This window comes from Aethina tumida, chromosome 1 (genome assembly GCF_024364675.1).
Source record: "Aethina tumida isolate Nest 87 chromosome 1, icAetTumi1.1, whole genome shotgun sequence".
NCBI classification, from domain to species: Eukaryota; Metazoa; Arthropoda; class Insecta; order Coleoptera; family Nitidulidae; genus Aethina; species Aethina tumida.
The window spans coordinates 45,764,408-45,776,273 of NC_065435.1; the positions used below are offsets into that span (position 1 = coordinate 45,764,408).

An 11,866-nucleotide genomic window follows, 5' to 3' on the forward strand; every position below is an offset into this window, starting at 1 on the left:
ATAGTTTTTTTTACATTAATGAGATCTAAATGCTTATTGCCAATAAAAATTAATTTTGTAAATTTCTTTGGCTTAATTTCGATATAAAAACCTTTGGCCTAACATTTCTTAATAAATTACACATAAAGTCAGGGATCTAATGTCTTATTCATATTGTCAGATTGAAAACTGAATTCATGTATGTACTAAACAAGATAGAAGATTGTAAGAACACTATATCAATATGCACAATTGGGTACTACCAATTTAAGGCGGTTTCAAAAGAAAATATACAACGTGTTACACACTAGAAAGGAGAGATTAGAACATCTGCAGCTTCATCTCAAAAACACTGGCATTCGCCTTGTCAATACACAGTGGGAGTCGGTCTTGGATCAGACTGAAAACTTTTGCGGATTAGATATTCACAATTTGGTTCCAAGCGCCCTACATATCCCTTTAAATGAACTAGTAACGAATTTAATGATGATAATGTAATTTCGTACCTGTCTGAACTTCCTCCAAATAAAGTAATATGTAGAAAGATTACTGGTCAGCATTTCATGGATGCCTTGAATCAGGCGAATATTAAAGAAAAGCTGGAAAACTTAAAAATTGTAAAAAAGTTATTGTAAATTGGAATAAACATTGTTGACAATATGTAATACATTGTATTTATTATTTAAATGTATATGTATACATGTTACATTTTAGGGATTATAATAAAACAATTTACAGGTAAACACTTCGTTTTATTAAATATATATTACTTTTAAATATACATAATATGTATTTAATATTAATGTTTTCAAAACGGAATTAATTATATTTACAAAAAATAAGGAAATCTATTGACATACTTTACTATGCCATGTTAGTACAGTCTGCATTGCATATGGGACAATAAGCAAAATATTAAATGTCGTAAAGTACATCTGGGGTCCATTTTTTCCCAAAAAATTATAAAATTACTAAAGTGGGGGGGAATGTGAATTCACACGCAAATTACACAGCCAAATAAATAATATCATTTTTAACAAATCAATTTAAAGTAAAATCACAGATTTTTAAGATTATCTACCAATTAGTGTGAATTAGGGGTTCCTAAATTAACTTACATCTAAACGTGATTATGTAATTTAAATATTACTAATTATCGAGGATACCTCAAATAAAAACATTGTGCTCTTTTAGTTACATATTACTTTTTGGTTAATACAAAAAAGTGACGTATCAAAAAAATACATTGTAAACAAAAATGTGATGTGGTGTCTTATACATAATTAAATACGTGGTTATTAGCGACCAATATAATAGTCATTGAACATTTGGGAATAGATTATCTTTTGGTTATCATTGATAAAATTAATTCATTTTCTATTATTAATTACATTGGTCACTCATCACCTTGTTTAAGTGACATTTTAACATATATATATTTTTTGAAATACAAGGACTTCAGGTATATGATCATCACTAGAATACAGTATTGCATACTCAGTATAGAAGGAATAACTACAATTTGTTCTTTAAATTTGTACCTAAATCAATATATTTTTAAAAAACGCAGCATATACTGTGTTTATTAAATCAGTTGTCAATTAATTTATTATTTAAATGAATGTAGGTACATTTCTCTTAAATGACAGTACACTGAGAGTATGGCCTTTATTTTTTGAGTGATGTTGAATTTCAAATTCACTTAAATAATGTGGCCTTCATTAAATAAGTATACCCTGAGTGGGTTAATTGCACTTTGTTGTAGTTATAAAGACGGTAAAAATTTCGGAGGCTGCCTCTTATAGATGCATCAACCAAATAACACAAACAGACACTTAAATCTAACACATATCTTTTTAATTAATCAAAATGTTAATTTAAGAAGTCAGCCCCTTTATAATATATTATATAAAAGAACGTACCCAATTACATATTTATATTCAATTTACATAAAGAATTTTGTCACTTCTGCACTTAGTACACAAATTGTTTAAATATTTTCATTAGGCCAGGCTAATTTTTGTTTACACAATTTTTCCTATAGTTTTTTTTTTACACTAATGAGACCTAAACGCTTATTGCCAATAAAAATTAATTTTATAAATTTCTTTGGCTTAATTTCGATATAAAAACCTTTGGCCTAATATTTCTTAATAAACTACACATAAAGGACATCAAGTCTGAGTTTCTTTTTAAGATATTTATAAACATTAGACATTAATAAAAAAACTATGAACTCAAATATTTCAATTTCAAGTAGTACCTAATTTCTTTTAATAAATATCAATTCGGTAAATACTTATATATATTTTTGGTATATGAACTAGTTGTCTATATTTAAATTACATACATATACCTATGTATATATATATTTTTGTATTTAGGGTGAACAAGTTTAATAAATGTTCCCGCATCATTTATTGAAAACACACACAGAAATTATGTACTGTTTGATGACAGTGGCAGTCGCCCTATTTTGATAGATTTTGAATTCTAGAAACTACTCACGCTATCCCTATCCTGTAGGTCGTTCAGTTGCGGGGGTTTAAGAGGTGCAGGCGGCTCTAGGTCGGGGGCGCTTCCCCACTGACCTCTGCACATTATACTGTCATCGTACAATGAATACCTCGCGGCCGACTCGGCGGCCGCCTTGCCCCTCGTCCTTCTGACGGATGGCGGAACATCGCCCGGCGTTTTCACCCTCATCGACGGATCTTTCAGTCGTGACAAGTCGCTGGTGGACGAAAACACTTCATTGAACTGTTCGAGCGATCGTTGACGTGACAAACTGTTTCGGCGCTTCAAAATCTGCGTGACACCGCTGTTTGTTGTGTCCACGGGTTTGGCCACAGAGAGTGGCAGCGTGGAGGGTCTGACAGTATCCTTGTTTCCCAGTAGCGATGTCGTGACTCCATTTTTACCGAATCCGTTAACTAATTTACTGTTTAGTTTAACCTGAGTGTCCTTACATTGGTGATCATTGGATAAGTGTTTTTTGCTGTTGAACAGCTTCTTAAAACGGTACCACTTGAACTTAGGCTTAATGGCAGTTTCTTGTACTACGTTAGGTTGTTTTGGACAGTCGTGTACCGCATTTTGTAAATATGGTATTGGTGCAGCTCTGTGGTTGATCTGGAAGTTTAGATAGTCGTTGGTGATTAAATTTTGCGATTCCGAGCTAGTGCAGTGTTTCGACGATTTATCAATAAGTAAATTATCACTAGATCCTGTCAGTAGATTTCTTTCTAAACACGGATTTCTTCCTTGATATGGTTGCATGGGATTCATACAAGCTGCCAATTGGTTAGAGTTCTTACAGTGTTCCTCAGATGGAGAGAGCAGTGTCTCTATGGTACCCACTGATGCGTCGATTGTAGGATGATCATGGAGGTGATTATTATTTATCAACGGGGTGGGACTTGCCGGAGGATGCAAAGGATGTAAGATTCTTCCTTTTAGGTGGGGCAGTTCAAGTAATCTTTCCACAACGCATAACGCTGTCAGTCTAGCTTCAGCATCCTGAAAATCAACAATGCAAAAATTAATAAAAATGTATAAACAACAAAACAAAATGTCTTGCCTGGTCCCAGCAGTCTTCAGATGTTTCACATAAAAGTCTCGCGGCTGCGGTGTTCTTCCAAGACGGTGGCCACAAAGGTCTGGCTTTCCTTCGGCTGACAAGTGTTTGCATCTGCTCCAATGACGGGTTTTCACCTGTCTCCTTAGCAAAAGGTGGTAAATAGGGGTGGGGTTCGGCATTTTGCATGTCAGTACATCTTGTTCCTAGTTCCCACAAAATTAAACCCAATGCATAGACGTCGATTTGTTTTAAAGCACTTTCGCAGTCTCTTAAGTTGACGGCACCTGTTAGAAATATTTATAATCGTATCAGTATCTCATAAAATAACATAATATCCGTGCTAACCTTCTAAAACTTCAGGTGCCATATATCTCAATGTTCCAGCTTCACTGAAAGCTTTATTCTCAGCTCTTCTAGGTATGAGGGCCAAACCCAAGTCGCTGATCACACAAGACAAATCAGCCCTGACTAATATGTTTTTTGTGTTCAGATCCCTGTGCACTATACATGGTTTGCCCAAATCGCAGTGCAAGTGAGCCAAACCCTTGGCAACTCCCAAACTCATTTTGGACAAGGTGGGCAAGTCCAGGGTGTGTGCCTGTTAAAACAACTATCAGTAAACAAAATATGTTCCACATGCATTCGATTACCTTTAGATATTCTTGCAAACACTCCTGTTCCAGACTGAGCAGCAAGAGGTAGTCGGTAGGTCCGTTCGGATTAACCTGATATTCACCACTGCCTAGGCACTTTAACAGGGTGCTGTGTTCACCCGCTATTTTGTACATTTCACTTTCGTTCAAAAAGTAATTCCTGTTGTGGGCCTGGAACACTTTAACGGCGACTTCCTGATCTTCGATCACGCCCCGCCACACACAACCGTATCTACCCTGACCTGCAGATACGAATAAATTTGCATTTTTTCGATTCGAAAACAACTGGACAACACCTACCAATGACAGTTTCCAATTTCAAATCGTCCAAGCTGTAGCTGGTTTGCGAGTTTACACCATCCTCTTGGTTTTCCACGTCGAATTTCTTCGGCGTGAATTTGCACCGTTTATAGGCGAAAAGCAATATAATCATGCATATGAATACAAACGATGTCGCCAGTCCATAAACATATATAGTGCTGTTACCTAGGGCGGCCGCCACTACTGGAGGTGCGGTTTCGTTAACTGGTACATAGGCGTCGGTGAAGTTGATGTTGCACATGTGGTCCGAGCAACAACAGAACTTCGCGTCTTTCATTGCCTTTGGAGGCTCCTTGTCCGCTATGCATTCCGCACGGTCGCATTCGTTCGGTTTGCCGGAGGCGTGCCAACAACCTGAAGAGGAATTATGCTAAATTTTGATCACCCAAAGGAAGAACACAACACTAAATTTCAAGACTTGTGTATGAAAAAATTTTGTGCTTCATATTGGATACGAACATTACAAATCAATTTAACATATCATTAGATTTATAACGGCATTAAAACCGCTTATTGTATTCTAAATTTATTAAATTTTAAGACGTAAATCAGTTTAAAAATCTAACCTAGTCTAGTCCAAATGAAACGTGTTAAAATATTTTATTTTTTAATTATAAAATTCTTTATATCCTTTTGAAACTTATTTTTTTTTTTAATTTTGGTTCAACTTTATCACTAAACATTTAATCTGACAATTAATATTTAATGCCATAATATATAAAATCAATGTAATATTATTGTTGATATTTTTATCAATTATTAGATCATATAATAAGTACACAAAAACATTAAGTGGTTTTATTTTTCATTTTTTAAATTTAAACTTATTAAAAAAAAACTTGAAAATTGACAGCAAATTTCTTTAATAATTATTCTCCATTTTTGATTTTTAAAGTATATTTATAAAATTTTCTAAAAAAATATATAGATTGTGATTATTATATATAGATAATATTTTATTTAATAACAATTTTTAACAATTTTTTAAAATTTTTTCCCATTATTTTTGTGGACAATAAGTATATAAAAAAAAACATGGTTTATGTTTGAATTTCTATTAAAAAATAGAGGAAGAACTTCTTTAATTAATTAATTAAACCATTTTATTTAAAAACATTCTCAACATAATTTCTTGAATATTCTCCCATTTTTTAGATTCGAACTTGTATTAAAAATAAACTTAAAAATGGAAAGCAAATTTCTTTAACAATTTTTCTCCATTTATGAAACTTAAAAAATATTTATAAAATTATTAGATAAAAACTGTTTTAGTTAATAAAATTTTTTAACAAAACAATAAGTATATAGATAGATACATTAAATAGTTTTATTTTCTAATTTTAATATTTGAACTTGTACCAAAAACAACTTAAAAATGGAGAGCAAACTTTTTTAATAATAATTCTCCATTTTTGAGTTTAGACAAATATTTATAAAATCTACTAAAAAAATATGGAAATAAAATTCTCTGAAAAATTACATAAAATTAATTATAAACTATAATAAATTTGAATTTGATTTTCGCAAATTTTTGCAGAAAATATAGATTTTTAGTCAATAAAAGCATCAAACAAATTAAATAATAACATTTCAGTATTTTGTCATAGTCCAGATCTAGTTGCTTTATATAAAATACACACATTTTTGTATTTTTTATAGAATTTCTTTAGAAATAACCAAATGCACACACTTGAGATGAATTATTGCACAGGACAAAAAGTTAAGAGCACTTATAAGCTTGAATGAATATGACTACTTAAAGTGTGTTACAAAAAATACCATCTGGCAAAATTGTGGTGTTCGTAATACTTTTAAAATTTTATTGAACATTAAGTACTCCATGTGTATTCTTAGAAATTATGAAATAATTTCATCATAAAGCAAGTGTTTAGAAGGCAATAAAAACTAAGATTTTATTTCCTAGGAGGCATATAATATAATTTAACAATCATATCAGTCAATCATAAAAATATTCACTTCATGGGAATGGTTTTTAGTATTTACTCAAATATGAAATGCAATAAAATCATTTGAATTTTAGCAGTTTACCACACAAATATTTTTATTTGATATTTTCCCTCTTCTAAATAGAAAATATTTTATGAATTTAAGTGAACATTTAAGTAACACATGAAACCATGAAAAAATTGTTACATTTATAGTTCAAACTAATTAAAATAATTTATTATGACCTTGATATTGTTTGTTTAAAAAATATGCTCAACAAGCTGCCTGCAGCATTTGAAATTTTTCATTTCAATTAATTATCTCTTAAACAAGAATAATAAAGTGCAAATTTGCAAATATAATTAGTTGTTTATTCATCAATAAAATTTATAAATATATACATACATACACGTTCTTTTATATTTTTGTACTAATATATGCTTATCTTTACATGAATTGAATGAGTGATACATATGAACATAATTGATATAGCAAAGATAATAATTAATTGAATCAAATTACATAAACATTACCTTGTCTAATTATAATACTGCCATTGGTTAGGTCTTCTTTCCAAAATGTGTAACAATAGTTGCTGGGGCAGTTGATGTACGGTGACTCTGATACTGAGTCCTCTGAAGTGCCATCTTCTGAGGTAACATCTTCGATGAAGTGACCATTGTTGTTAACAGAGTTTGCACAGCGTAATTCTTCTTTGGCGAGTGCAAGCCCAACGTTAAATAACAATACTAAAATCAACATTGTTATCTTCATTTTCAAATTAGATTTGCACCATTCTGAAATGCACAAAAGTCCAATTAGACCAGTTAAATATCTAATAAAAATGTTGTGGGAATTTTGTTTATGTCGACACTGCGCAAATATTTACGATTTCGTTATAGCTCAAAAACCAATGTTTATTTATGTAATGTTTCGCTATTGGTCTGAAAATCGACACGGTTACTCCGCAAGAAAAATGACACAATTCGCACTGTCGCACATGAGTATCCGAACAAACAATTACCTAGACATGTTGCCACTATAATTAATGTTTTGTCGCAGATAATAAACACATTATCATTTACCGACGTCGAATGAACTCTGAACCCGCGGAATCGCTACAGAAAACATCGCACTAGCTGTGCATTTTTATCACAACAATATCTTGTCGCCGCCTTCACAACTGTCACGTGACCGCGAAAAATGACAGACGCCGTCTCTGAGGCGCCGTGCCGCCGTACGCAGGTCCCCGGCTCCGCACTAAATTAATTGCACACATTAATTTAACGGTACAAATCGCTAAAACATGTTCTGTTACGTTATGTTTCAATAATCATTATAGATTATTTATTGGCGTTGCAGTGGTTATAATCTTAATCGCATCATCATTAGCGCTTATCAGAAAGTCAATAAAATGCGCATCTTAATGTAGGTGAATACATATTAATAAAATTCTAAAAATTTATAAATTATTAATTGTATATATTTCCTTTTGTTGCAAAATTAGTAATGACTCATAAATTTTAAGTACAAAAACAAAAACATCTGATATCTGAAAATAAGCACTTATTTCAATTTTGTTCTAGTATCCCGATTCATTTGAATCTACTGATCAAACTGTAATGTTATCCTAATATTTAGTTAACATAAGTAAATATATAATTATTTTAGATGTTAATATTAATGATTATAATAAACATGGACGGAAGTTAAAATGAACAACATTTTTTACATTTTATGGACTAACTTCCTTGAAGTGTACGTCAAGCTTTATACAATCTAATGTTGCTTAATTTAATAGAGCCCAAATTATAAATAAATTATCGATTTGATTTTAATAAATACATAATCTAGAGATATGAGCTCTCGAAATGTAGTTGCCAGTGTACTGAAGCGACAGTTTTGGTCAAAGAAAAAGTAAGTTTTATTATTGATTTTTCTATGTAAAAGTTAGGTTATAGTTCTGTTCACAACATTCTAAAGGTTGCCTTACACTATTCTCGTTTGTTTTTTTGAGACGCATATGGTATACTTTAGATTTTAAGAAATGTAGTAGGTAGTGAGGGTGTCATCCCCCAAATTTTGTTAAAGAGAATGTGGGTCAAATGACACCTCATTAATTCCTTATACATTTGCTGGTTAGTTTTTGAAAATCGATCCACTAGTTTAGAAAATTTTAAGGACCACATTTAACAAAAAAACTCAAAAATTGGGTTGTGGTTGTCAGAGAAATAGCAAAAAATTTAAAATAAAACATTTTGTAATATATTTCATGAGGATTTAATTCAAATTTTGTCCAGTCAATATAAAAAAATATATTTCAATATTTCTATACTTTTTTATTTTATAAACGTCAGAGAATAAACTCATGTATTAGTGTGATTTGGCTGTCCAAAAAAATAGCATATTTAAATGTATTTATATTTTGTGTATGTATTTAATAATACTATTAATAGTTAGAATTTATTCTTAGTAGGATTTATATTATTTTATTAAATAAATTCACTTTCAATGAGAAGAACGAAACGTTGCTCTCCAAAGAAGAGGAAAATAATAGGTCTAACTAAATATTGCTTATATGGTTAAAAACTTATGATGAATTTAAAAAATGGTTTACAATACTTACAATAATGCCTTAACAAAAAAACAACTCCCTTTTATTGACAGACAAATTGGAAAAATCAGTAAACGTTATGTTTTCTCGTCCTGAAATTAATTGGGTCATACAATATCAGTGTGTTTAGCAGAACAATCATCATCCTCCTAATAAAAGTTTGGATTCCAAATAAACCACAAGAACATTGAAAGACGGCGGAGGAAGTTTTGGTTTGGGGTTTCTTTCTTTGGCATAATATAGGACCATTACAAAAAATTATTAGTAAAATGGACCATTTCGTTTATAGAGACATCATAAGAGATGTGATGGAACCACTAGCCAACGATAATTTATCAATTGATTGGATTTTTATGCGTGATAATGATACAAAGTATGCTTCCAAAGTTGATTAAAAGATAAAAATGTTGAAATTTTCGATTGGCCAGCATAAACTTCAGATCTAAATACAATTGAAAACTTGTGAAACGACATGCAATATCGATTAAAACGTCAAAAAGCATCAGATTTAGATGAATTGTAGTTATTAATTGAAGAGTAGTGAAATTTAATTTCAAACGACTATTGCCTATATTTCATTGAATCTTTGCCTCATCGTTTGCAAGTGGTTATAACGAACAAAAGATACCCAACAAAATTTTCTTTAAATTTATTTAACAAATATATATTTTTCAAAAGTGTGCATTTCTGTAATCAGCCACATTTCATATTTATTTTCTTTAAAATTTAATTTAAGTAGTAATTATTATTATTAATTATTTTGATTTGGGTACAAAATAAAAAATGGAAGAAATAATAATTCTATATTTTAAATATAGAATATTTTGATTTACATTTAATTAAAGGTGTGCGTTTCCTAATTGACGTTAAGATAGTAATGTGTGCTATTCCTCTGTCCATCCCGACACTTTCCTCCTGAAGATTTTCCATGAGAAACACACATAGTAGCCCCCAATTAAATGTATGGACTGGTATTTATGGAAACTCCATTGCAGTTGACCTACAACAGATTGAGCATAAACTTAAATAATACCAACTAAAACTAAATTTTCAATTTTTCATCAAACATATTGTTGAAATTTCAAATTTTCTAAACGAGTGGATCGCTTATCAAAACCTAACCAGCAATGTATGGGGGTTTAAAGCTCTTTTTTAATGTGATATCATTTGATCCCCATTCAGGGTTTTGGTATACTTTTTGCGTCAAAAGTTGGGTGCTTCAACTTTTAAAATAATCTAATAATTTAATTTTATAAAATTGAAAACTAAATTTCTTCACAATAAAAATATATTTTGTTGCTAAAAAATGCCCCTTTTATAATAATTACTGTATTTAAAAATATTTCAGGGTAGATTTTGGAAAATACGAAATCGTGAAACCAGGAAATGTATCAGCAAGCAACCTAGTACCCAACAACATCCCGACACCCAGCTATTACAAAACTGGAATTCCAGACCAACCAATCAGTTCACCTGAGATAAAGAATTCCTCTCAGATTTTGTCCATGATAAATTCTTGTCGTTTGGCTGCCAATGTTCTTCAGCAAATCGAACATGTCATCAAGGTAGACACTAAAAATAACAATAATTTTATTTTATTAATATATATTTTTCAGCCAGGCGTATCAACGGAAGACTTGGACAATTTTGCTCACGATCTCATTATTAAAAACAACGCATATCCGTCTCCCCTAAACTACAATTTCTTCCCAAAGTCCATTTGTACATCTGTAAATAATGTTGCGTGTCACGGAATTCCCGATGATAGAAAGCTAATCGATGGGGACATAATTAATGTTGACATAACTGTGACTATCAAATTGTATTCCTTAGCCCGTTTCATTTTTTATTTATTACTTTTTTAGGTATTCCTCAATGGGTACCACGGAGATTGTTCCAAAACATTTCTGGTAGGCAACGTAGACGAACCAGGCAAAAAACTAGTCGAAGCCACGGAAAAATGTTTATACGAGGGGATAAGTGTTTGTAAACCCGGTGCCTGGTTCAGAGACATAGGCTCCGTGATACAAGACAAAGCGGCCTCCATGGGATTTCAAATAATTCCGGCATTTATAGGACACGGCATCGGTCACTACTTCCACGGGCCACCAGATATTTATCACATAAGTAAGTTTTCATAAAAGATTTCTCCGACTTCAGTCAAACAAAAAAAATTCCAGAAAGTCGTTATCCGGGAAGGATGGAGGTGGGAATGACGTTCACCATAGAACCTATTCTAACGCAAGGCGGTCAGTTGATAGACATCCTGGAAGACGATTGGACAGCCATAACGGCGGATTCAGCCAGAACTGCGCAGTTTGAACACACTATTTTAGTTACGCCCGATGGTTGTGAGATTCTTACTCAACCCAGCCAATAATAAATTTTTTATTTTAGAACCGTAAGTTTTTTTTCATTTTACTTATCACCTCGATAATGGATTCTTAGAATTTCTCTTTTCATGTAAGGTCAAAGAAGTTTAAAAATATACTTACGTAATTGTGGTACGGCTCATTATAAATAACAATTAAAATGACTTCAACAGATACAAGATTTATTCATAGATTATGGATCCATAAATTGTCTAATAAAATAAACTATGAATCAATCCGGTTCTAAACATTATACTGGATGACTGCCAACGTGAGTCATACACAAATTTCAACTATTAATATTGTTACGTTAAAATCACTTTCGTAAACTGTAATACCTTGTTAGACGAGCCAGTAAAATCACCTTGGGTGTTTGGTTTGAATCTGTAGTAATTATACA

The 11,866-nt window shown here is 31.6% G+C and overlaps 2 protein-coding genes across 2 annotated transcripts; one reads left to right on the top strand and one right to left on the bottom strand.

Annotated features, from left to right (window-relative positions):
* Positions 1 to 710: 710 nt before the first annotated feature.
* On the bottom strand, positions 711 to 7,661 carry LOC109599519 (bone morphogenetic protein receptor type-2). Its single transcript, XM_020015523.2, has 7 exons — positions 7,505 to 7,661; positions 7,014 to 7,277; positions 4,513 to 4,887; positions 4,210 to 4,454; positions 3,905 to 4,157; positions 3,560 to 3,843; positions 711 to 3,498 (listed from the first exon to the last, which is right to left on the bottom strand). Exons 2-7 carry the CDS (start codon positions 7,252 to 7,254, stop codon positions 2,473 to 2,475), a joined length of 2,424 nt encoding a protein of 807 aa, XP_019871082.1. The 5' UTR covers positions 7,255 to 7,277; positions 7,505 to 7,661; the 3' UTR covers positions 711 to 2,472.
* A 518-nt stretch (positions 7,662 to 8,179) lies between these two features.
* LOC109599512 (methionine aminopeptidase 1D, mitochondrial) lies at positions 8,180 to 11,493 on the top strand. The gene is made up of 5 exons (XM_020015509.2): positions 8,180 to 8,397; positions 10,443 to 10,659; positions 10,711 to 10,902; positions 10,960 to 11,221; positions 11,275 to 11,493. Exons 1-5 carry the CDS (start codon positions 8,339 to 8,341, stop codon positions 11,472 to 11,474), a joined length of 930 nt encoding a protein of 309 aa, XP_019871068.1. The 5' UTR covers positions 8,180 to 8,338; the 3' UTR covers positions 11,475 to 11,493.
* The last annotated feature ends 373 nt before the right edge of the window (positions 11,494 to 11,866 follow it).

What these genes read in the sequence shown, in the direction of transcription:
- LOC109599519 (XM_020015523.2), bottom strand. Translation starts at nt 7,254, where the DNA reads ATGAAGATAACAATGTTGATTTTAGTATTGTTATTTAACGTTGGGCTT. An exon ending in CAGTATTATAATTAGACAAG is followed by an intron (nt 4,888 to 7,013) that starts GTAATGTTTATG and finishes ATTCCTCTTCAG; the next exon opens with GTTGTTGGCACGCCTCCGGC. An exon ending in CTGAAGACTGCTGGGACCAG is followed by an intron (nt 3,499 to 3,559) that starts GCAAGACATTTT and finishes GTTGATTTTCAG; the next exon opens with GATGCTGAAGCTAGACTGAC.
- LOC109599512 (XM_020015509.2), top strand. Translation starts at nt 8,339, where the DNA reads ATGAGCTCTCGAAATGTAGTTGCCAGTGTACTGAAGCGACAGTTTTGG. An exon ending in CAGTTTTGGTCAAAGAAAAA is followed by an intron (nt 8,398 to 10,442) that starts GTAAGTTTTATT and finishes AAAATATTTCAG; the next exon opens with GGTAGATTTTGGAAAATACG. An exon ending in TAATTAATGTTGACATAACT is followed by an intron (nt 10,903 to 10,959) that starts GTGACTATCAAA and finishes TTACTTTTTTAG; the next exon opens with GTATTCCTCAATGGGTACCA.